The sequence below is a fragment of the Salmo salar genome, chromosome 09 (genome assembly GCF_965601325.2).
Source record: "Salmo salar chromosome 09, fSalSal1, whole genome shotgun sequence".
Lineage (NCBI taxonomy): Eukaryota > Metazoa > Chordata > Actinopteri > Salmoniformes > Salmonidae > Salmo > Salmo salar.
The window spans coordinates 34524904-34552196 of record NC_138299.1 but is presented as its reverse complement, the minus strand read 5'-3'; the positions used below and the strand labels follow the sequence as shown (position 1 = coordinate 34552196).

At 41.7% G+C, this 27293-nt stretch overlaps 1 protein-coding gene and 1 long non-coding RNA gene across 2 annotated transcripts; both read right to left on the bottom strand.

The window, feature by feature from the left end:
* Positions 1-6125: 6125 nt before the first annotated feature.
* Positions 6126-9196, bottom strand: LOC106611240 (putative E3 ubiquitin-protein ligase IRF2BPL). The gene has a single exon (XM_014211238.3). The coding sequence runs from the start codon at positions 8774-8776 to the stop codon at positions 6770-6772; it is 2007 nt and encodes a 668-aa protein (XP_014066713.1). The 5' UTR covers positions 8777-9196; the 3' UTR covers positions 6126-6769.
* Positions 9197-15091: 5895 nt separating this feature from the next.
* On the bottom strand, positions 15092-27032 carry LOC123744619 (uncharacterized). Its single transcript, XR_006770992.2, has 3 exons — positions 26036-27032; positions 25668-25837; positions 15092-18636 (listed from the first exon to the last, which is right to left on the bottom strand). It is a non-coding gene; the product is annotated as an uncharacterized LOC123744619 (long non-coding RNA).
* Positions 27033-27293: the final 261 nt, after the last annotated feature.

Below are 27293 nucleotides of genomic sequence, written 5' to 3'. Positions count from 1 at the left end.
GCATGGCTCAATACATTCCTAGGACTGTTGCAATATACAAAACAAAAGCACCGAACTAGACAGCGCTGAAGGAAAGGCGGTCAGTGAGTCAGTGTGGATTGTGTTGGAGGTTGTTGTTGCCGTTAGAAGGCTGTTTTCACAGGGAGCCGTCCCCCATTGATAATTCACAGCAAACAGGGAGATGGAAAGATCAGGAGGGTGTCAGAGGAAACTCCTCAAGAGAGATGATTGTAAATGTCAACAGAAAGCCACTGAGGCCTGGCCTTAGATATGGAAATGCTGCTACGCCAGAGAGGAGGCACAAAGCTGTTAGCTTCCTCTCCTCAGCTGTTGTTGCCAATGCTAAAGAAGATAATTGTGGTGACATTTAGGCCTACCGACCTACTTGATGTAAAAACTAGGCCTAGCCTACTTATCCTGTCCCTTGTTGCAGTTATCAGACTTCAAATACATGCCTCACTGTGTCTTTCATTCCCAATGAGAGAGTAAAGTTATCTTAAACAAGGGAAATGCTGTGTTCTTCGTGTTAACTATTTTCAATCTGTGGTTGTTATCACAATGTTAGATCAGTCAAGGCCAGAGACAAAGGATGCCTTGAAACACAGTCGACTGACTCCCCCGGCTTGGAGCATGTGCTTTCAGTCACACGCAAGCCTTTCTAAATATGTCTAAACCAAAGACAAATGGAGGCTTATATTCCAAGAAACCTGTGCAGAGAAAAATAATGCAAACAAAAAATGTCATACAAAAGCTTAGAGTGAAAGGGAGCGTGCAGGAAGAAGGGAGACATAGCATTGTATCCATGAGCGATGAACGTACAGAGCATTCTCATCTGTGGGAAGAATGTTGTAGGAACAGTGGGCCTCAGTAGAAGCTAATGTTCATGGCAGTCTGCCGTATGAACTCTGTGCACTTGGAGGGCTGGGGAGAAACCCGAGCAGCACGCGGCGCAGCGCCCCTTCCCTTGCTTGTGGCAGCAGCCTAAGATGGCTGCCACATCCTGGTGTAAACAAGCCAGGGAATGAAAGAGCTAAATTTCTCCAGCCTGCATGCCAGGGACTGCAGGGGCTGTACTAGCCCAGAGTGTTGAGGAGGAAGTTAACCCCTTCCCTTCTCCAGTTTCCTCACATTCAACATGACAGAAAAATTACCGATAGCTCTAAAACTATGAGGAGGAAATGCTGCACTGAGCTAGAAAGGGTATAATATGACTAAATTCAGCCAGGGTGGAGAGAAACAGATCAAATCTGAAAGGGCTGGCATCTGCTACTTCAGAGGAGAAAGCAGCTGACCTTATTGTCAGTGTCTAGCTCTCCAAAAACAACACCTCTCTATTTGTGCCCCACTTAACAGGGGGACCCCTCTATGTTTTGGCGGGAAACTTCATAAAGGCTGCACTAGGCTTCTTCTCCAGGGGGGAGGGCCTTGGAATGCTAATGTTTGGGAATTCTTTGAGAAACCGAAACTTCTTGCACACAAAGGGTATCAGCCCTGGAAACCAGAGGCATTTATATCTTTAAGAGTATAAGAAACTATTTCTGCCAACCAATTTAAAACATGAATTTGATAAGAGCAGCATTTTGACAGACATTTATACACACACATTATATTCAAATAAAATGATAATACAAGTGCAAACAATACATATATTATTGACTGCATAAAATATGTTCCAGATCAGCCGTCAAAGGTGATAAACACAAAGGCAATCTGCATTCAACATGAGATTTTTGTCCAGCTAACGATCAAAACGAGTGAAGAGACAAGACGCCCTAAAACGAGATCCCAATAAAACATCCTCAGCCTTTCCTTTCCTGCTCTATTTTCTTTTCTGAGAAATAAAGAGGGAGGACGAAGGAGAACAAAAAAGTGGGAATGAAAAAGGGCAAAGGGCAAATCAATTCCTCACCGCGCTGCGGCTTGAGGCTGTGCTTCTGCAGAAAGGAGTGGAAGGCGGGAGGGAGGCACACGCCTGCAGCTACCAGCAGCTCATTCGCCAGAGAGGAATGTTTGAAATTGCATACATTATTATCTGTTAAGGGGGCCCAGGGCTGTGAAAGATAGTGCTGACATCACCATCTATAAAGAGCTGGGCTTTGAAAGACACTGGGAGAGAAAACAAAATGGGAATAACCCTTTCCTCACACACACACACTCCCCTCCCCCTAAAAACAGCATGCTCGAGCCTTGACCAGATGAAAGTATTTTGCTTGTTTCTAGGAGAATAAAGGGAGATGGGATTTCAAAGGGGAACTCTGATGTTTGTGCATTTCTAAACAATCTGCAATATGTTACATATACTTTGACCATATGCACCGAATACATACATGCATGGCTTAGACATTTTGTTGCTATTCGGGTAATGTAGAATTTCCTCCACTAATGTAAGGTTACAAAAGCATGCAAGATTATATTCGATGCAAAGAAAACAAGACGTGAGGCTGCGCAAATTAACAAAAAATAGAGAGAATCTGTGTAAGGAGAAAACATTGTGAGTCCAGCACACGCAGGGTTAAACACCAGTCTGCCGTCTCTCTCCCTCGTCTCTCTCCCTCCCTCTGTGTCCGTAGCACATTCCTGAATAAATGATGTTTTGAACAAGGCAGGTAACCCATGGCAACAGTAGAGCGGCACGGTGGCACTGCAGAGTCTGAGTAACCTTTGGGAAGGGAGTTTTTTATCCGCTGGAAACTTCTCCTGACTGGGTAGGAAGGGGAAAGGAGGGAGGGGGCTGGCTTCCCTGGCTGGCCAACAGAAGGACAACAGACTGCAGTGATTTGGGAATGTAAACTGAAACAGTCAACTCTAAAAGCCTGGCCACTCCAGACTGGGTTTGTTTGAGGAGAGGAATGGTGTTTGAATTATATTTCTACAAGGTGATGGAAGGAAATATTCATTATCAATCGAACCCATTGAGTTTCCTAAGGCCTGTTTAGTGATTTACTGTTATGAGCAGTTATATTTTTGTTCTCTGTAGGTAAATGTATCACAAGTGGTGCTGGAATGGACTGATTAACTGGTAATGTAGGGCTTTAACACAAAATCCCCTAATTCAAAACACCTACATAAAGAAAATAAACGGACAAAACCTACATTTAAAAAATTTAAAAACTGACAAAACCTACATCCTAAAGAAATGTTAAAATTCATAAAAGATGGCGCCTAAAACATACCTTGGTCAAGGCATCAGAGATATCAGCCAAGCGCTTAAGCTTAGGCTACATAGACCATTGGGTGAATGTGGAACAAAGGGGTTTGTCTGTGGTACCGGCAGGACCTCTCGCTCGGCCTCCCCTCTAGGCTCAGCCTATGTAATGGAGCAGAAACTCCCTGCCATTGCATCCATCCCTCGCACTGCAGACCCCACCGACACCAGCATGCCTGTCAGCCACTCCCCATGACACTGCAATCGCTCTGCTCGCACTAACAGCCACAGACGGACATTTACAACGCTCATATTTTCAACCATGTATTTGAGCTGATTAGATACGTGATCAGTGCAATTATTATTAGTTACAAGGGAGAGTATATATATACAAAACACTCATAAAAATGCATTAAGAAAATGTGGTCCCTTTTCCTTTCACATCTTTTCAACAGACAACCTATAGCATTGGTTGGCAACAGGCGAGTTGTTTTACTTGGCCGTCCTAAAGTTTTCAGGATTTTTGTTCTTGGTCAACAAAATACTCTAAAATCATCTAAATTCAATTAAGGTATGAAATTGTTGTTAATTTCAAATACAATATCTATTTTTGGGCTTAGTTGTAGTCAACTTGCGGTGTATAAACTATTTTTTTGAAATCATCCCGTGACGGATTCCTTGATTTCACGCAACATATCAGCTATTCTATACACAATCTAGCATCTCGTTCGTCACCTCAGGTAATTAAGAGGTCTAATAGAGAGAAAAGAAGAGACCTGTTTTACAGCCAGAATGAAGGCAGTGGTGGTGAGACGTGTGTGTGAGGCTGCATTTGTTTGTAACGGATGAGGAGTCTGGTGAATTCTAAACAGGTTAAGAGAGAGAGAGGGAGAGCCCTCCCTGGTCTCTTTAGCATGCACACTGCAACCTGAAACCCAAACAAGTGTTGAGACAGCCAAGGGCACCTTAACCATGGAAGGGCTGTTCTGTTTTAGCATGACAATAGAGACATGCTCTGTCCCAAACCAGGTGCTTTGTTGCCTCACAGCACCTGGGATAGATAGGCCATGGAAGACTGAAGCACTGCAATGCACCATTAGATGGGTAGCCACGATTAAACGGCTCAACCCTAGCTTACGGCTTCTATAGTCCTGTTTGTTTTGGGGGTATGAGCATGTTGGTAAATAGAGAGATCGTTTTGGATATACTATAGTCAGATAATACCATATGGGAGATGAAAAAGAAAAGATTGAGTGAGAAAATGAGTGTGAGATTGTGATATTTGTTTATAAATCACACTTGAAGAAAGGGGCGGGGAGTGTGGGGTTGTCACTTACTCACTCAGACAGCTGCTTTTCCTACTGCAGTTAGAACTGATGAGCCAATTTGGGTGAAGAACATTTCAGAAACTCAACATTTTACCAACCCCCGTCTTCCTCTGGCATTCAACCAATTATTTTGACCATATAGTAGTATTCCCCAGGAGGTAAAAACCCTACTTTGAAACAGGGACAGAAACCAGGATACAGAGTATCTATAAATAACTGGTAGTTGGTTGGAGCAGGAGCTATGCTTAGAAGACAGTAGTCTCTGAGGAAAAGTGTTTCTCGCCCCTCTCTACAGAACATAAAATAACCATCTCATAACCCACCTAGGAGCAGCGATGGTCCGTGATACTGAACGCCACCTCCAACAATCACAGGCTGGAGGAGAGACAATCTAAAACATAGCGCCAGTCAAATACTTGTCAACGGGCATCTCAAAGCTCCTCTACGCTACTACCAGTAAGCCTTTAATGTACATCTGCTGTTGCTCTTGGGAAAAGAATACTGGTTTGTGTCATGTTTCCAGGACATACATAGCAGCCATTGTCTCTGTCTCTTCCTCAAGCTCACATATGGAAGGCTCCAGTTGGGCCTGGTTGGTATTTATGGATTATCTGAGCCATGTGGGACTGGAAACCACGCTGCCTGCCTGCTGCAGACAGTCAGTGTGTACATATGACCATTTGTCTCGGTAACCCAGAGCAGAGCTAGACTATTAGGCTTAACTCACAGCTAAATAACAGGCATGCAACTGTGCTCTCTCTCTATATATATATTTTCTCTGGCTAATGGGACAGTGAGGAACCATGTCACATGAACAGCCTGCCTGCTGCATTGTAAACGAGGAGGTATACTCAGGCTTGTGCAAGCATTTTCACACACACACACACACACACACACACACACACACACACACACACACACACACACACACACACACACACACACCCACCCACAGCATAAACATGGAGAAATCGTGGTACTGTTTGAGCATGCACCAATACTATAACCATCAGCAAGATGAGGCGTCCTCAGTGAGAAGCATGCCATAAGAGCTGACTGTTATAAGCACAATGAGGAGAGGAGAGCAACTTGACATTCCAATGCCAACTTGTTGAGGACTCTTTTTGTTGTCTTGCTGAGAAGCACAGCTGTTCAAATTGTGGCCCATCCAATGCAAGTAAACCATTTGCCTATCAGATCGCTGCAACTAAAGCAGCCTAACCAACAGACAGATACAGTAGAAATAAACACTTGTTCACATGTATTTAAAATCGCTCTGGAGTAACGAGCTTGCAGAACTACTAGAATGTAAGGTAATGTTACTTTTACATATTGAAAGATGTTATGATGAATAAGCATGGCATCATCTGATCTCTATACATGAGTCCAACGTTAATTTGGCTTTGCAGTAAGGTCTGTGTGTAATAAACAAATGTAAATATGAAATAAAGGTATTTTGAACCAGATCTTAATGTCAAGGTTGTCATCTCCAAATACAGCATATCTTATGTTAGATAGCATAACAATTTACAATGTTATGGTTGAGCTATATATATATGGACACAAAAATAAATTAATGATTTGTTATACCTCAGTGAACCAGCTATGTTAACAGTCTAAACTTGTTAAATAAACTGACATTTCACCAAGGGTTAATATCAATGGAATTTATTACAATTTACTCAGCTCCAAGGCACATTACAAGTCTTCTGTTACTACAGAAATGTATTAACAAACAGTTTACGTTCATGTACAGCATTTTGCTCTACCTTTTTAAGCATCCGTGCATCATCAAAGCAAACGGGAAGAGAAATGAATAACACGTAGTAAAATATTTTCTATCACAAGAAGAAAAGAAAAAAAAAATTAAATTAACGAAAAAAAGTCCTCAGAATGATTTGTACCCAATATAGGAGTAAGGGCAAATTGTCATTACTGTTATTGGATATTTACTATGCGTAGTTTCATTTTACAGACATATATTCATTGGGAGTTTAAACTGGCCTTTTTATAATGAGAGAAGTGCATGAGTTGGGGGAAAAACGGCAGCAGTGATTACAAAGTGAAAGTGCTTTGACTCGTCACTGCCATCCAAATACAACACTAGTACCCGTCAAAACACCCTCCATACAATTAGGTGACATCACATACTGTACTGTTCCGTTGCTTCAAAAAACAGAAATATGAGGGGACGTCTCTGTACATCAACTATTTTTGTACGTTTTGAGTATTCACATGTGTATACTGTATATATTGGACTAAAATGCACGTTTCTATGGGAAGCCATCGGACATATCTATGGGTCCCTCTCCTTTTTTACCTTAACGTCCCCAGCTAATATTGTTGCTATCTCACCTTGCATGAACGCCCAAGGCACATTAGAACCTACCAGGGGGCATTTTTCTCCGCTAGGACAATACACCTCGCCAGTTGCTCCCTGCGCTTTGATGCTCTCTCGAGAACAAGGGAAACAGAATTTATGGTTGGGAACTGACGGACACTGAACGAAATGGGTATCCTCTAAACGTTCGTGGCAAATGGTACAACACAGAGGCCCGTTGTTTGCCATGGGCGAATCTGGAATGTTTTGCGCGTGGACCTGATCCATGCCAGAATGCGCATTGGACTGGGAGGGACCCCCGGATAGATTGAGCTCTCCGTTACGGGAAGCCAAACGCCTCTGCCCCGAAACAGAGGCGGGCGAGACCGGGCTGCTGTTGTTATGCCTGGTGGATGTGGTGGAGTGAACTGAGTTGTTGTCCTTCGGGGAGTGCGCATTGCCCAACGTGTCCGCGACAGACATGAGCGCGGCCATTGGAGACTGTCCATTCTGGGGCGTTGATTCAGGGGGCGTAGCGCGACTTGAGTGAACAGAATGACCAGGGCCGAGCGGTGGGGGTGCCCCGTGTGAGGTACCGAATGATCCGGATGCCATCGTCAGTTTTAACGCCTCGCTCTGGCTGGCCATCCACTGCTGCCTCTGTTGTTCTTGTTCAGACAGTTTCAGCGCGCTCTCTGCAGAGTCAGGTTCTGGGGAGGCTTTACGCTTACGCACGCCAATCCTCGGGGCACTAGCAGATGGCAAGCCACGGGGGATGTTGACCAAAGCAGTGGGCAGCAATGGACAGCTGGCATCAATGTAGGGCTGTGGCAACATTTCAACCCCCAGTCCCTCTTTAAAGAATCGGACCGACTCGGGCAACAAATCACCCAGGAGTCGCCAGTCCCCAGAACCATGCTTTTTCTCATACTCCAAATATTTAAAACCCGAGGAGAGCCCTCTGCCAAAGTCCTTCATGCAGTCCTGATACATTTGTTTGGCCACCCCCGATGCGCTGGAAAATACATTACCAGATCCACTTGCGTACTCGATAAATATTTTCAATTCATAGTCCATGCCTGGCTTTGACACTGCATCGAAAGCAAACACCCTACCCACGAGTGAATGATCCTTTTTAAATCTCACATCAAACGGGGCGCTGTTTGAAAGAGTAACCAAAGTGTCCCTTACTATTTTCGGTTTGTTTGCCCAGTCTTCGTTTCTGTTTCTTAAACTTTCACTGAGCTCAGCCAAAGCTTCCGCATTACGCTGTTTCTCTTTCAGATCTCTCTCTTGGTCAGTGCTTGACACAGAACCTGGTCGTTTACCTTGTTCTGACATGGACTGAGAAGACGTGGACAAAGAGGGTCCCACAATGGATGGAGGGGGGCGGCTAGACAGGCTATGCGAGGCTATGGCTGTTGCCGAGGAGGGTCCATTCAACATGGTCTGTGGGAGAAGGTTGGGGGGGACATTCATTTGTCCTGGGGCCGCAACTAGACCATGGCTCCGACGGGAGTTTGGGCTCTGTCGGTTCAACTCTGGGGGACCATCGTCCGGTTTTGGGAACCCATTTGGACCGCTCATTCCATTGGGAAGTCTGCTGGCATGGGCGCCAATACTGGAGTAGTCAAAGCGAGGTCTCTCTGCGTTCAGAGAGTAGCGGTCCATCCCCGACTGTTGTTGTTTAGATGGTCCGTCCACATGGTTGATTTGCACCGTCTCCTTGGCTGATATTGCCGCCTGGGTTTTGACTGTGGGCGGCGGCGGTGGACCGGGGGATCTCCCCTCCTGGAAACCATGAGCACGTTTGAGGTGGCGTGCAGTTTCGATTACAAACTCGATCCGATCTGCACCTTCATAATTCACACAACCCCTGCACACTGCCTCCGTAAAATCCCAAATCATAGCCCACGGCATACGGGGTAAATCGCACAGGTAACATGACTGTCTCCGAGATGAAGATGCGTGTGCAGAAGACATGTTGAATGTCCCTTGCCCTGGTCCTTTTCCCCCCAGATTATTTGATTGCAATTTTTCTTTTCAGTCCGTGAATTTGCCCCAAAAAAGGAACCCTCTTCCTTCCCTACTCCTTTTCTGATGCCAGTGACGAGCAGTGATCGGTTGTAGGACTGAAATGTGCTTTACGCGCGTCTCACATCCTGACTTGGTTCGTGATTTGAAATGTTGATTGTGCCTCCACGTCTCCTCTCCCCAGTTTGGAATGCCACCTGGCTGGAACAGTGACGTAAGCACCACGTTCCGCAGTTCAGAAAAAAAGACATGCCACTTGTTGCTTTCCTAACAAGCAAAGCTCAAACCACTCCCTCCTAATCTTTTGAATGGACTGGGAGCTAACAACACGAACGCTGACCAAATTACATAAAGCAGAATATGGGTTTCTACAACTCTGGCATTTGAATGTATTTTACTACTGAGAAATTGTGTGTCAATATTATATTAGATGTCATATTAGATATCATTAATATACCATTAATTATTAAATACAAATGTATTATGTTTCAAATAGGTTACTTTCGCTTATGTCAGCAAAACGAAACCTTCAATAGCATAAAGCAATTTACGATTACGAAACAATTCAATTTGTTATGCGTTATGTTTGTTTTTCGCAATGCAGGAGCATCAAAACAGCATTATCTTAATCAAACCACTATCGAGCAAAAAACCTGGTTAAAAGGATAACGCCTGGCTATAGCCTACCATTATGTAATGGAGCGAAAGCCTTTAATATACCTTTATCTTTTCATTTCTGATTAAAATATGTTGATAATCTGATTTCATTTAGCAACATGCATTGCAATAGGCATGTGTGATTACAATAACCGTTTCATATATTCCCCAAAAGAAAATATAAGCACAGTGTGATGGCTAAAATAAATAGGGAGTCGATTCCTCTGCAATATCCTCTGTAAAAAATAACACTGGGCTAGGTGAACTAGAGATATTTTCCCTACATTTCGATTGTTTACCTACTGCACAGACAAGAGTAGCCTGCTCTGCGCAACCTCCATCCGCCGCCCCTTCCTTCCCCTTTCCCCCCAGTCTCCCTTCCTGATTAACAACACCCAGTAGGCAGGCAGAGAAGAATTTCCCCCTGTTATACAACTGGGAGAGAAGGAGAGCAAAGAAAGAAAAACAAGGTATGGCAGCAGAGAGGGAGGAAAGTAGTTTATTGCAGTCTTCACATACCGCTGGCCTGGCACGGTACTGTATCGTGGTGGTGTGTTCCCTCCATCCAGCCAAGGGACCAAGTATGGCCTTGGCCAAGAAAGAGTCTGCACCATGCCGCCGCTTTTCCAAAACAATGTTGTTTTCACTGCACCAAAAATGTGCCATGCGTTAGGCTACATGGGTACTGGTTGCACATGTGTGTATTTGTGAATACTGTGTTTTGATACATTACAGATTTTCTTTAAATTACAAGCACTGATGTCTCTGAGGTGACAGTATATGATTTATGTATAATGCAGTCTGACCACATGAAATAAATGCACCTAAACAAATAACCAAGAAAACATGATTTAGTTTCATAGCTCAGCCCATCAGTGGCAGGGGAAGCTAGAAACGCCACAAAATGACGAGAAGAGAAGATGGAGTCTGGTTTTTATTCAGAGTCAGTGCAATACACAGCAGGCTGAATGACTACCAGCAGCAGGTAGCAGTCGAGGTTGTTATGTGGGCTGTATGTGGACAATTCTCCCTCTATTTGTGCACCAGGGATTGTGACAGACAGCCAAATGAAAGAGCAGCCATCATCAGTCAACAGAATAGAGCAGAAAAAGGTGTGGGCATGGGAAGAAAAAAGGGTTTGTGCCATTTAATACAACACTGGGCCTGCGTGCCAGGCGAGGCTCAATACAATTCCAACACCAATAGTTTTGCTTGATTTAAGTGTGGAGCGCAATCTCACAGTAAAAAAAGGTCTGAATGATCCTAAAAGCAGATGGCAAAACAGTGCCTTCTCTCTTAGGTTTACACATATGGATACAATTCAAACATAAGCTTATTACAAAACTATGCCACATCAACTAGCCTAACTACCCAATAACATACATCCATTCATGTAAGTGGAAGGTCGGTACTATAAATATCACAGGCAGAACTCAACATCACAACAATTAAAACGATTTACAAATTCTGCCTCAGACCTCAGAAAACTTTAAAAACAACCAAATACATATCTTTACACAAAACAAAGCAGAGCAGGGGCGGTTAATAGTTCCTCCATCCTGAAAAGGATCCTGTGACATCCCCACGGCCCCTCATGCATACACTGAGCTGCTCACATACTAACTGTGCTGATGTCTCTCTCCCTATCTCTATCTTGCTCTATGTGGAACATTTTGCAAGCGCATGGGTTCATTTCTTTAGCTTCAGCTAAGTGCCTGGCACGTTGCCAGACAGATGAATTCTGGGAAAGGCTTGCCAATGACAAACTGCCAACATTAAGCAGGCCTGACAGCTCCTCTCCTCCAAATTGGGCAGCAGTTCAAAGTGCTCTTTTATTTGAGACGCTGGCAGACTGCCAGCAGCATGCAGATTTACGTTAGGGCAATTCCATGCTAACGGAATTACACTGAGAGTTACTTTTCACTTTAAAACAAACCATACAGCTCTATGCACAATGACTACTTTCAACAATTTACACAGTAAAATAAAATGAATAATTTACTGGAAAAACTGTGCAGATGCAAAGTTTGGTTACAGAATTACTGTAAAATCTCCCTCAGTTTTATTCTGTTATCAAACTTTGTATCTGCACAGTTCTTCCTGTAAAGGTGTTTTTGTAAAAGTTTCTGTGGAAATTGTTAAAAGTAGTCCTATGGTTCTATGGTTTGTTCAACTTTGAAATAAACGTTTTTTTGTTTGGTATATGTTTTAAAGTGAAAAACCTGAGTCTCAGCGTAATTACATTATCGTGGAATTGCCCTTTACCTACTCTCTCCTCTCACTCTCTGATGAAGCTGACAAATGCTGCTGCCGTTGCCATGGGGATCCTTCTGAGCTAGGAGACAGAGCAAAGTGGTCCTGTGAATTCAAGTGCACAAGTACAGTGAAATACCCTTCTCGCAAGCTCTAAACCCAACAATGTAGTAATCAATAAAAATGTAATACTAAAAATACCATAAGGTAGAGAGAACAAAAACACACGAGAACTAAAAATAAGAAGAGCACGAAAAGTAAGTAAGCATACTACAGTGTATAGGCATGGTCATTCAGTTCCAGTACCATATTTACAATGTACAGGAATATTGGATCAATAGAGATAGATATGTATTGGTGTAAGGTGACTAGGCATCAGGATATATGATACAGAGTAGCAGCAGCAGCATGTATGATGATTGTAGCTGAGTGGGTGTGCGTAGAGTCAGTATAAATGTACAGTTGAAGTCGGAAGTTTACATACACCTTAGCCAAATACATTTAAACTCAGTTTTTCACAATTCCTGACATTTAATCCTAGTAAAAATTGCCTGTCTTAGGTCAGTTAGGGTCACCACTTTATTTTAAGAATGTGAAAATGTCAGAATAATAGTTGAGAGAATGATTAATTTCAGCTTTTATTTCTTTCATCACATTCCCAGTGGGTCAGAAGTTTACATACACTCAATTAGTATTTGGTAGCATTGCCTTTAAATTGTTTAACTTGGGTCAAACATTTTGGGTAGCCTTCCACAAGCTTCCCATAATAAGTAGGGTGAATTTTGGACCGTTCCTCCTGACAGAGCTGGTGTAACTGAGTCAGGTTTGTAGGCCTCCTTGCTCGCACGCACACTTTTTCAGTTCTTCCCACAAATGTTCTATAGGTTTGAGGTCAGGGATTTGTGATGGCCACTCCAATACCTTGACTTTGTTGTTCTTAAGCCATTTTGCCACAACTTTGAAAGTATGCTTGGGGTCATTGTCCATTTGGAAGACCCATTTGCAACCAAGCTTTAACTTCCTGACTGATGTCTTGAGATGTTGCTTCAATATATCCTGTCTCATGATGCCATCTATTTTGTGAAGTGCACCAGTCCCTCCTGCAGCAAAGCACCCCCACAACATGATGCTGCCACCCCAGTGCTTCACGGTTGGGATGGTGTTCTTCAGCTTGCAAGCATTCCCCTTTTTCCTCCAAACATAATGATGGTCATTATGGCCAAACAGTTCTATTTTTGTTTCATCAGACCAGAGGACATTGCTCCAAAAAGTACGATCTTTGTCCCCATGTGCAGTTGCAAACCGTAGTCTGTATTTTTTTATGGTGATTTTGGAGCAGTGGCTTCTTCCTTGCTGAGCATCCTTTCAGGTTGTCGATATAGGACTCGTTTTACTGTGGATATAGATACTTTTGTACCCGTTTCCTCCAGCATCTTTACAAGGTCCTTTTTGCTGTTGTTCTGGGATTGATTTGCACTTTTCGCACCAAAATACGTTCATCTCTAGGAAACAGAACGCATCTCCTTTGTGAGCGGTATGACGGCTGCATGGTCCCATGGTTTTTAAACTTGCGTACTATTGTTTGTACAGATGAACGTGATACCTTCAGGCGTTTGGAAATTGCTCCCAAGGATGAACCAGACTTGTGGAGGTTAACAAAAAGGTGTTGGCTGATTTCTTTAGATTTTCCCATGACGTCAAGCAAAGAGGCACTGAGTTTGAAGGTAGGCCTTGAAATACATCCACAAGTACACCTCCAATTGAATCAAATGATGTCAATGAGCCTATCAGAAGCTTCTAAAGCCATGACATCATTTTCTGGAATTTTCCAAGCTGTTTAAAGGCACAGTCAACTTAGTGTATGTAAACTTCTGACCCACTGGAATTGTGATACAGTGAATTATAAGTGAAATAATCTGTCTGTAAACAATTGTTGGAAAATGTACTTGTGTCATGCACAAAGTAGATGTCCTAACCGACTTGCCAAAACTATAGTTTGTTAACAAGACATTTGTGGAGTGGTTGAAAAACGTGTTTTAATGACTCCAACCTAAGTGTATGTAAACTTCCGACTTCAACTGTATAGGATAGTCAACCAGCATACAATCAATCATTTTAAGAATCTGATACAGCAAGTTTCTTGGAATGAGACTAAGAGGCTGATGATCCTCAGCACGCCTATATCTAGTTTTTAAATTAAAATATCAACATCTTACAATCTTGCTTTCCATTAAAAAAATAAAAATGACTAAAGTACAGCCTAAAATAAGAAAACCCTGTCTGACCAATAGTATTATTAAAATCCCTTTAAGGAAAAAATTATACAAAAACTATATTTCAAACCCTATTCCATACAACCATGTGAGATTCAAAACATATAGAAACAAACTAAATCAAATTATTAAAACAACCATAAAAAGTATACTATGACAGTAAACTCTCAAAGGACAAGAACAATATGAGAGCACTATTAATGAAATCCTCAATAAAAAGATGAAACCCAAATCCCTCCCCAATGAATTCCTAGTCGAAGGATCACTTACTTCTGATCCAAAAAAAGACAGCACACAAGTTTAATCTGTTTTTCACAGAGCCTATTTTGGCAGACAAAATTCCTGTGACTGATGAAAGTCCACCCCAATTTATGAATCTGTCCCATTCTAGCAAGTTTCAATTCACCCTTGTCCTGTAATGAGGTATGTGACATCTTATTATCTCTGAAAAACACTGCCTCTGGTCACAACAGATTGGATGCTAAGCTAGCTAAAGACGTGGTTGATTTCATTATCACACCTCTTCCCCACATTTTAAATCTATAATTTATTAAGGGCATTGAGCCCTATGAACTGAAAACGGTCAAAATTGTTCCAATTTATAAAGCTAAAAGATCCAGCAAACTGTACACATTACAGACCAATTTCAATTTTTCCAGCTAGCTCAAACATGTTAGAGAAGCTTGCATATAACAGATTCATCAAATAGCTTAACAATGGCTTCAGAAAATCTCACTGCCTAACTGGCGGTTACTTACTTAATTGACAAAATACATAAGGCAAATAACCGCAAACATCATACATTAGGTATTTTTTTGGATCTCTCAAAAGCAGTTGATACTGTTGATCCTCATATTTTATTACAAAAACTTGAAACTGGGCGTGACTGCTTTGGTCTCCAGCTTGCCTCAGGGATCAATTCTTGGACCACTATTATTTATGATTTATATAAATGATTTGCCCAATGCATTTAAAGTGCTCTCCCAGATACGATGATAAAAAATGTAAGTACCTTATTGATGTTGTTAATGATGAACTATGTAATATCTCAGTGGTTTAAAATGAACAAATTGTCACTGAATAAAAATATAAAAAATGTTTTATTATTTGGTCCAAAGAAAATAAAATACAATACAGATTATATAGTGGTCCATATTGATAATATACCCATTGATCAGGGCTGTACAACACGCTTTCTTGGTGTTCTGATTAATGATGAATTGTCATGGAAACCACACAAAGACAATAACCTTTAAGATTGCCAAAAATACGGGGATACTTGGCAAAATTAGATATCTCCTAAACAGAGGCACTGCTCTCAGTCTCTACTACACAATGAATATCCCATTCATCCGTTACTGTAACATTATATGGGCCAGCACACACACACCATACCAAACTACTATCAATCTATCGCCTACAGAGACGCTCTGTAAGAATAATATCATCTGCTGGTTTTAGAGACCATTCAGCACCACTTTTCAATGCGGACGCCTGAGTATTTATCAAATTCATTATTTTCAAGTTGCTTGTTTACTGCACTTTAAATCACCTGTTACCCTCGTTCTTGAATATGGGTGATGTAGCTGTTGTCTGCTTCTTGTTGCGTAGTTAGGGAATTCATATGTGGCTGTAAAATAGTTTTTGAAGAAAAACAAATTCTCAATATACTATAGAGGGCCTATGTTCTGGAACTCATTACCACTTGATTTTGCCAAGCTATCACTGTCGTTGTTTAAAACAAAACAAATAAGAGGCACCTACTGAAGCAACACAAACATAGACACATGCATACAAACACACGGTAACATACACACATGTGCAGATGGATTTTGTGTTATAGATATGTGGTAGTAGAGTACAGTCGTGGTCAAAAGTTTTGAGAATGACACAAATATTAATTTTCAAAGTCTGCTGCCTCAGTTTGTATGATGGCAATTTGCATATACTCCAGAATGTTATGAAGAGTGATCAGATGAATTGCAAAGTCCCTCTTTGCCATGCAAATGAACTGAATCCCCCAAAAACATTTCCACTGCATTTCAACCCTGGCACAAAAGGACCAGCTGACATCATGTCAGTGATTCTCTTGTTAACACAGGTGTGAGTGTTGACGAGGACAAGGCTGGAGATCACTCTGTCATGCTGATTAAGTTCGAATAACAGACTGGAAGCTTCAAAAGGAGGATGGTGCTTGGAATCATTGTTCTTCCTCTGTCAAACATGGTTACCTGCAAGGAAACATGTGCCGTCATCATTGCTTTGCACAAAAAGGGCTTCACAAGCAAGGATATTGCTGTCAGTAAGATTGCACCTAAATCAACCATTTATCGAATCATCAAGAACTTCAAGGAGAGCGGTTCAATTGTTGTGAAGAAGGCTTCAGGGCGCCCAAGAAAGTCCAGCAAGCGCCAGGACCGTCTCCTAAAGTTGATTCAGCTGCGGGATCGGGGCACCACCAGTACAGAGCTTGCTCAGGAATGGCAGCAGGCAGGTGTGAGTGCATCTGCACGCACAGTGAGGCGAAGACTTTTGGAGGATGGCCTGGTGTCAAGAAGGGCAGCAAAGAAGCCACTTCTCTCCAGGAAAAACATCAGGGACAGACTGATATTCTACAAAAGGTACAGGGAATGGACTGCTGAGGACTAGGGTAAAGTCATTTTCTCTGATGAATCCCCTTTCCGATTGTTTGCGGCATCCGGAAAAAAGCTTGTCCGGAGAAGACAAGGTGAGCGCTATCATCAGTCCTGTGTCATGCCAACAGTAAAGCATCCTGAGACCATACATGTGTGGGGTTGCTTCTCAGCCAAGGGAGTGGGCTCACTCACAATTTTGCCTAAGAACACAGCCATGTATAAAGAATGGTACCAACACATCCTCCGAGAGCAACTTCTCCCAACCATCCAGGAACAGTTTGGTGACAAACAATGCCTTTTCCAGCATGATGGAGCACCTTGCCATAAGGCAAAAGTGATAACTAAGTGGCTCGGGGAACAAAACATCAATATTTTGGGTCCATGGCCAGGAAACTCCCCAGACCTTAATCCAAACAAAAACCCACAAATTCTGACAAACTCCAAGCATTGATTATGCAAGAATGTGCTGCCATCAGTCAGGATGTGGCCCAGAAGTTAATTGACAGCATGCCAGGGCGGATTGCAGAGGTCTTGAAAAAGAAGGGTCAACAGTGCAAATATTGACTCTTTGCATCAACTTCATGTAATTGTCAATAAAAGCCTTTAACGCTTATGAAATGCTTGTAATTATACTTCAGTATTCCATAGTAACATCTGACAAAAATATCTAAAGATACTGAAGCAGCAAATAATGTGAAAATTAATATTTGTGTAATTCTCAAAACTTTTGGCCACGACTATAGAGTCCCATGGGCACACACTTGTTAAATCTGTTATGAATGTATTATCATGTTAAAAAATACTTTTATAACTGCCTTCATTTTTGCTGGACCCCAGGAAGAGTATTGGATTTGTCCCAAACATAACACAGTGTATTCAGGACAAAAAGTGTATTGCTTTGCTGCATTTTTTGCAGTGTTACTTTAGTGCATTGTTGATAACAGGATGCATGTTTTGGAATATTTGTATTCTGTACAGGCTTCCTTCATTTCACTCTGTCAATTAGGTTAGTATTGTGGAGTAACTACAATGTTGTTGATCCATCCTCAGTTTTCTCCTATCACAGCCATTAAACTCTAACTGTTTTATAGTCACCATTGGCCTCATGGTGAAATCTCTGAGCGGTGTCCTTCCTCTAACTGTGATAGGAAGGACGGCTGTATCTTTGTAGTGACTGGGTGTAATTAATAACGTGTAATTATTAATTACACCCATAACTTCAACATGCACAAAGGGATATTCAATGTCTGAGTTCTTCTTCATCTACCAATAGGTGGCGTACTTTGCGAGGCATTGGAAAACCTCCCTGGTCTTTGTGGTTGAATCTGTGCTTGAAATTCACTGCTTGACTGAGGGACCTTACAGATAATTGCATGTGTGGGGTACAGAGATGAGGGGGTCATTATAAAATCATGTTAAAACACTATAATTGCACACAGAGTCCATGCAACTTTTAGGCTTGCCAGAACAAAAGGCTTCAATACTTATTGACTCAAGACATTTCAGCTTTTCATTTTTAATTCATTTCAATTTCTTTTGAAAAACATTATTCCACTTTGACATTATGGGGTATTGTGTGTAGGCCAGTGACAATACATCTCTATCTGATCAATTAAAAAGTCAAGGGATGTGAAAACTTTCTGAAGGCACTGTACATATTACAATGTATAAAATAAGTCAAATATTTATTGACTAAACATTAAGAATAAGTATCATACAGCTCTTTTTAAAGTGCACAATGCCTCAGGTATGGTACAGATGCATGTTTTTGTTTGGGAGGAGGAAATAGTCAAATAGACAAAAGATAGCCAATTATGTTTTCAAATCGTGAAAACATGACAAACATTTTTTTTCTTCTCCCTCTTACCTGGATTGCACTGTTTGCAGGTTGCCATCGGTGGTGTTGCTATGGCAACCCTAAGAAAACTGCTGCTGCACACCTCTGGCTGCCAAGCTGCTGCTGTTGTTAGGGATGGCCTCCAGAAGTTTCCTGCAGAGACAGAGAGAAACACCAGCAATCAGCCACCTGCCTCAGCTCAGATCAGCACTTTATATCTCCCTCTCTCTCAGTATTCCACACAGGGACACAGTCATTCAGATCACACAATGAGCTGATTGCTTCACAGAGCCTCCTGGGTTTCTTATTCCATTTTCATCACAATCTCTTCTGTAGAGATTTTGCTATGCTACATTGTGTGTTCATGTTCTAGCTTGAAGATGTGTCACACAGCAAATGTATCAATATTTATTGTTGGATCCAAATGGCTTTTCTCTCTAAGCTAGCTAGTCAGATGGATGATACTGGTTGTATTTAGTCATTGGCATCAATGTATTGGAATGTTTAGTATCAGCTACTCTTCCTGGGGTCCAAACATAATTTAAACAATTACATCAGAACAAAACAGCCTACATCAAATATAATACAAGACAGTACTCCAATTACACATTTACAATATCAAATGTACAATACAACAATATTACAATGTGTTTGTGTGTAGAGTGAGTGAGTTAGAGTGTGCGTGTGTGTTGGTGTTAATTTGCCATAGTATCTTTTCATCAGCTCAGTGAAAACAATTTAATAAACAGATGGATGGTGCACTCCAACAACAGACAGTCAATCTGTCAGTCTGCAGGATGTCCAGCATAAACATTTCCTCTGGTCAAAGGTCAAATGGGTCATAGTGGGAAGAGACCGTTCTCCTAAAACAATGACTACTATATACTACTGGTATGTTGAATCAACGTTGGACAAGTAGGAAGAAAATCAATTGAATGGTATTGTATTCTTAACTTCTTATGGATGGTGTCAGTATTGAGTCGCTTGGATGACTGACGTGCCCAGAGTAAACTGCCTGCTACTCACTCCCAGAAACTAAGATATGCATATTAATAGTAGATTTGGATAGAAAACACTCTGAAGTTTCTAAAACTGTTTGAATGATGTCTGTGAGTATAACAGAACTCATATGGCAGGCAAAAACCTGAGAAAAAAATCCAACCAGGAAGTGACTTGTAGTTCTTCTATCTAATCCCTGTTCAAACTACAGTGTCTGTGGGGTCATTTTGCACTTCCTAAGGCTTTCATTGGCTGTCAACAGCCTTTAGAAACTTGTTTCATCCGTCTACTGTTACTGGGCAGAGAATAGGAGCTCAGTCAACACGTTTGGTGCGCCGCTCCTTCTTTTTCTTCTGTAATGAATACGCTATTGGAATATTGGAATATTATCGACGTTTTATGTTAAAAAGACCCTAAGGATTGATTGTAAACATCGTTTGACATGTTTCTACGAACGGTAATGGAACTATTTGACTTTTTGTCTCTTGTTTTACGCTCACGCGTTATGCCTTTGGATAGTGATCTGAACGCACGAACAAAACGGAGGTATTTGGACATTAATATGGAGTATTTCGAACAAAAATAACATTTCTTGTGGAAGTAGGAGTCCTGGGAGTGCATTCCGACGAAGATCAGCAAAGGTAAGGGAAGATTTATAATACTAATTCTGAGTTTAGTTGACTCCAGAACTTGGCGGGTAACTGTCTAGCTTGCTTTGATGGCTGAGCTCTGTACTCAGAATACTGAAAAATGTGCTTTCGCCGAAAAGCTATTTTAAAATCTGACACAGCGGTTGCATTAAGGAGTAGTATATCTATAATTCTTTCAATAACTGTTGTAAATTTTATCAACGTTTATGATGAGTATTTTTGTAAATTGATGTGCTCATTCACCGGCAGTTTTGGTGGGAATACATTTTCTGAACATCACGCGCCAATGTAAAAATGGGGTTTATGGATATAAATATGAACTTTATCGAACAAAACATACATGTATTTTGTAACATTGACTCCTGGGAGTGTCATCTGATGAAGATCATCAAAGGTTAGTAATTAATTTTAGCTGTATTTCAGTTTTTTTTTTACGCCTCTCCTTGCTTGGAAAATGGCTGTGTGGTTTTTCTTGTTTAGGTGCTGTCCCTAATGTTTTGCTTTCGCCATTAAAGCCTTTTTGAAATCAGACACTGTGGTTAGATTAAGGAGAATCTTATCTTTAAAATGGTGTATAATACTTGTATGTTTGAGAAATTCTAATTATGAGATTTTTGTTGTTTTGAATTTGCCACCATGCACTTTCACTGGCTGTCGTCATATCGATCTCGCTAACTGGATTCAAGCCATAAGAAGTTTTCACATGCTCCTGCATCCCAGTTTTTACAGCCCTGTGTTGTCTTTTCCAAGTCCAACGTCTGCTGATATTTTCAAACCACTTTTACAGCTGCTTACCCTAATGACGACATTGTTTACAGCTGGAAAATATCACATATATTGTTGCTGTGGAAACAAACTGTATTCACCACCACGATAAATATAATGACTCGGAGTAGAGTCAAGTGCCTATTACAATGTCATTATGGCGGGATGTTGTGTGACTAGGGTTACAAAATTACGGGAACTTCAATAAATTACTTGGTTTTCCAGAAATCCTGGTTGGAGGATCCAGGTTGGAGGATCCAGGTTGCCTGCTTATGCCCTCCTAATTCCGTGAATTCTCCAACTGAGATTTTGGGAAAACCTGGGAATTTATTGAAAGTTCACAGTACTTTTCAACCCTATGTGAGTAAATACACAAATAAACAAAGCAATATACTTGCTAAACCTCTGGAAGAATTCTGCCAACTCATTTCAAACAAAGCAACATTGAGCATAGGTCTATATATTGCTCCCACACAGTGGAATTCCTTAACTTTTTAGTTCAGTACCTGTTCATCTTGTTCAACAGACACTTCCTCATAATACAGGGGCCAGACATGACTCTAAATCCTATATCTCATGGGCTGTAATGGAAGCTCGGAGTCCAATCAATGATAAGTGTTCAAACCTAATGGTGGATTTGGCTGAAGGTAACTAACTAAACTAAGTTTATTAATGGGTCACAGGGAAGAAAGTAGATGTTACCAAATACATTAACAAATTTCCTTTGCTTATCATAAATGTGTTTTCCGCTGGTTCAATGAGTCTACAAAAGCTTTCCAAAATTCAGACACCGGTGAAGTCACCGTTAAGCTGCTGTGTTCTTATACAGACAAGAAAAGCAATTACCTGGACTGTGTCCCAATTGGCAGCCTATTCATTACATAGAACTGTGGTGAAAAGTAGTACACTATGGGCCCTCGTCAAAAGTAGTGCATTATATAGGGGATGGGGTGCCGTTTGGGAGGCAATTACCTCATTTGATCTGGCGCTGTAACAGGCTTAGAGGAAAGACCCCTCAGAGGAGACGATTAGGCCGTGTAATTCATCTGAATTAGGTCCAGGCTGACAAATGAATGCTCCAACTGTGTGTGCGTGTGTGTGTGTGTGTGTTGTTATGGCTGGGACTGATTCTGTGTGTGTCATGACTGATGATGAAATACTTGATGACATCACATTTTAAAAATAGGAGATTACCGCCCGACTGTTTGTTGAGGACACTTGGAGATGTAATGCAGTGTGTTCCAGTCAGATTCCTTAGCATTAAATCAATAATGAGAATAAGACTAGGGCAACTACAACGTGAGATTGGTAATATGAGGCATTCATGAGCCAGAATTCAGCTACATCTAGCTAGTCCCTCTACATTTACGTACAGAAATCAGATACCATGGGTCTCTAGGTACCAAATCAGATACCATGGGTCTCTGGGTACCAAATCAGATACCATGGGTCTCTGGGTACCAAATCAGATTCCATGGTCATCATGATTGACGAAGGAACTGTCCCCACTTGTGTTTGCTGATTTCTATAGTGAGATTGACCAAATATTGAAAATAAATAAATAGATTCTAAAAACGACGCTTCACACATAACCCTGGTCTTCTCAATCTGCAATTATCTTCTAGTGTCATTATGCCAAAAGGGTTTACATAATGTAAAAAATGGTGTTCTGTTTTGTACAGACAATGTGAGTGACAGCGACCAAGTGACCTGAATCATAAAATGAAGTGGCCTGAATCATTCAGGGCATGGGTTGTTTCACATATGGTTTGATGATGTGTTGAGAAACAAAGACAAGGACTAAAAATAGCCAATCCCCAAAGTGAGCGCAGTCTGGCAGCTGTAGAGTTAAAACTAAAAAAAGAAAACGAGAGGTGCAAGGAGGAATAGAAATAGCAGGGTTGCCATGACAACTGGTTTAGAGGTACTACCAGATACAAAATGGTGCCCCTTCAGACATCTTATAGCATAACGTACTCCTTCTCCTTTAAACATACACTAATCATTACAATAACCAGAGTCACACCACATCTGTACAGTACATCACTGCTGTACCCGGCCATTCACAGTTCATAAACATTTAAGTCCATCTTGAACAAACTAAAATAAGTAATGATCAATTGTGAGGACTATATGAACATATATTGTGACCCAACCAAGTCAATTATAAAAATATATGGACACATTGGACAGACAGTTATTCGATACAAATGTCAAATGCCTGTAACTGATTCAGTGCATTCCCTTATCAACACTGTTGTGTCCCTCTGGCTGCATTGCTGGCTGTATTGCTTCGGGAAGCTGATCTAGTAACACTGGTCAGTTGGCCAAACAAAGCAAGGGTATCGAGTCAATCTTACAAGACTAATGCATTAACTCTCTCTAATGCATTAACCCCCCCCCCCCCCCCCCCCCCCCCCACACACACACACTCAGTGATCCATACACAGACACACAAACTGATGCTTTCTGTGCCATAATTAACTCCATTCTCGCCCACACATCCATCACCATGGTCACTAAGCAGCACAGCTCCATTCCTGAGAAAGCAATTCCACATTGGTGTGTGTGTGCATGTTTGTGTGAGAGAGATTGGCGAGCAGCACCATTCTAGAGGGAGGCCGATTAGATTCAAGGGGAAGATTGTCCAAGGCTCTCACACGGGTGTAACAGAGAACCAGGCAGTGACATTTCCTACCCAACATGTAGCCTGCTGCCTGCACACAAATTACAGTTCAACCAAGGACAAAGGAGGAGGAGGACAAGCCAGTAATAGCCTAGGCCTGTGGTTGAATATCAATGGATAGAATAGTAGTACTTACAGCCTTTCTGTTGTTGTCAAACATCAACAATAACAACTAATTTCTTCAAACCTGGTGCTTTTCAAATAGGTTTCTTATAAAGGATCTCCTCCACATCAGTAAAAACATTTTTTTCTACCTTTTTAAAAAGCCAACCATTATTTCACTAAGTATTTCAAGAGGGTGGTGTTATCAATTAACTAAACTCCATTGTACTTCTATTGAACACTGAAGGGCACTGTCTGTCTGTCTATTTGCACAGCTGTGCACCAGCCAGTGACATATGGTTTCAGCTGAATGGTTTCATGCTTAAAGGCCCAGTACAGTAAACAAAATAGATGTTCCTGTGTTTTATATATATTTCCAAACTATGAGGTTGGATTAATAATGGGAAAAACTATGATAATGCCCATTTAGTGTAAGAGCTGTTTTAAAGATCGCCTGAAATTTCTGCCCGTTTTGGTGGAATGGGGTTTTGGACTGCCTGGTGACATCACCAGGCAGCAAATGAGTTAGACCAATAAGAGAGTTCCAAACCTCTCTGCCAATAACAGCTAATTTTCTGTTTTTCCCCTGTCCCACTCAGACCACTCTCAGACAGTCCTAGCAAAATTCTTGCTTGAGAAATTGCTATTTGCTAAGAAGCTATTTTTGTTTATTATTGACCATTTTAATTGAAACAATCACAGTAAGGTACTTAATTATTACCCAGAAATGATTTGATATTGAGATAAAAACAGCTGCATTTGGACCTTTAATTGAGTTTTACACCAGAAGAGAGGAGCATACCTAATTTTCCCATGTAACTGGATGGATATTGGCAGCCAGCATAATATAATAGCGGTACAGAGTTGATATATTCATGCCGTGCGGTGTGTGAGCTTTTACCATTATTTTCCTACTTTACAGTAAATGTGGGCTTTAAAATAGTCAGTGGTGCTTTGTATGGATCTAATTATGATCTCCAATGTTCAGGAGGAGGCTGCATTCCGAAGCTTGTGGCTAGTGAGACGAGAGGGAGATCGAGCGAGGCCCAGCAGCCATTGTAACAATTCAGAGCAGTCTTGGTGCTCGGCCAACAGAGCCAAACACAGGGACATTATGTATGTTTATGACAAAACCAAGACGGAGAATTGACTGGCCGCCAAAACATGAGCTATATGTATTGCATGTGTTGATCATTGTATCACACAACATGCTAATAAGCCAGCCAAAGGCCTACTTGTAATGAATCCAATTATATATTGTCAGACAATTATTCCAAACATGCATTTGACTTAGTTTAGCATGCAACGCAGTCTGGCTCATTGTACAATGCAGGTTTTCAATTTGGTGGGTAACATTTGAAGATATTTTCTGTAATGCAGATGCTGACAGGTGTGTGTTGACCTGACTGCAATAATGTGTTGAAAATGGCCTAGTGGAAATCTGTCGTGTTTGCATCAACATAAAGCGACTAATGATAATGAGAGGTTGCCAAACAGAGGAGTACAGAAGGCAAATGGTTATTAGTTCAAAGAACTGAGGTTGAAAGTAACATGCTTGTCTTGTATTCCATCTCATCAAGGGAGTGACAAATGGAAATAGCAATCACCAAAATCAACAAGGACAGGAAAAAACACAGTGACATTGTAGCCTATTAAACAGTGTTCTCAGATTGTTTTGTGTGAATAAACACTTCCTTTTTAGAATCTCCAGCCTTCTGCAAAATCCTGTGCTTCCTACAGAACCAGTAGGTTGGAGTGACACTACTGCCCCCGAGTGGTGAAAATGACTCTTACGTCTGTTGGAAATCCATGGCTACATCCGAAATGGCATCATATTCCCTATAGGGCCAACATAGTGCACTCCTTTTGACCAAGGCCCATAGGGCTCTGCACAAAAATAGGGCACTATATGGGGAACAGGGTGCCATTTCAAACCCAGACCATGACAACTTATCAGATGCAAAGACATTTTGATGACTAACCTTGCACTGTGTGAGGTGTATTCTGTGTCCTGGAGCTGTGCAGCTGTGTAGTGTTCTGGGTGTTCCGGAGTTTAGTGGTGTTCCAGAGTGTGGGCTTTGGGTTGAACCTGCGAGGAGCTGGGGTCTCATACTCCCTCCTTCCCTCCACTTGCTGGAAGGTTCTGGAGAAGCTAACGTAGGGGAGACAGACAAATATACATTTTTCCACAACTAACTTATAAAAGTAGTTTCCACAAAAGTTGACAATAAAGTATCTTATCGTAACTAACCAATGAGGATAAACTTTTTATTTAATAATGACAGATGTCAAGGCTATTCTCATAATTTGTTTAAATAAAGCAAGTGACTAAGGTAACTGGGTAGCCTACCTGTTGCTGGAAACACAGTGGGAGAGTCTGCAGCATCAAGGTGGGTAATATGAACGTGACCGGGTGATACTTGCCTTGCAAGTTGTTAGATAGCTAGATAAACAAACAATGCAGTCGTTCTCTGCAACTTGCTGGTACTAAGACCGCACTCAACGAGCTGTATAAGGCCATAATCAAACAAGAAAATGCTCATCCAGAAGTGGCGCTCCTAGTGGCCAGGGACTTTAATGCAGGCAAACTTAAATCCGTTTCACCTAATTTCTACCAGCATGTCACATGTGCAACCAGAAGGGGGAAAAAACTCCAGACCACCTTTACTCCACACACAGAGCTCTCCCTAAAGCAGGAGGTACCTAAAGCAGGAGGTACCAGTGGTCAGATGATGCAGATGCTACGCTACAGGACTGTTTTGCTAGCACAGACTGGAATATATTCCGGGATTCATCCAATGGCATTGAGGAGTACACCACCTCTGTCACCGGCTTCGTCAATAAGTGCATCGACGACGTTGTCCCCACAGTGACCGTATGCACATATCCCAACCAGAAGCCATGGATTACAAGCAACATCCCCACCGAGCTAAAGGCTAGAGCTGCCGCTTTCAAGGAGCGGGACACTAATCCGGACGCTTATAAGAAATCCCGCTATGCCCTCAGATGAACCATCAAACAGAAGAAAACATCAATACAGGACTAAGATTAAATCCTAATACACCGGCTCTTATGCTCGTCAGATGTGGCAGGGCTTGCAAACTATTATGGACTACAAAGGGAAACCCAGCCGCGAGCTGCCCAGTGACGTGAGCCTATCAGACAAGCTAAATGCCTTTATGCTCACTTTGAGGCAAGCAACACTGAAGCATGCATGAGAGCACCAGCTGTTCCGGACGACTGTGTGATCACGCTATCCGTAGCCGATGTGAGCAAAACCTTCAAACAGGTCAACATGCACAGGGCTGAGGGGCCAGACGGATTCCCAGGACATGTACTCAGATCATGCATTGACTAACTGGCAAGTGTCTTCACTGACATTTTAGACCTCTCCCTGACCGAGTCTGAAATACCTACATTTTTCAAGCAGACCACCATAGTCCCTGTGCCCAAGAAAATGAAGGTAAACTGCCTAAATGACTGCCGCCCAGGAGCCATGAAGTGCTTTGAAAGGATGGTAATGGTTCAAATCAACACCATCATCCCAGAAACCCTAGACCCACTTCAATTTGCATACCGCCCCAACAGATTCACAGATGATGCAATTT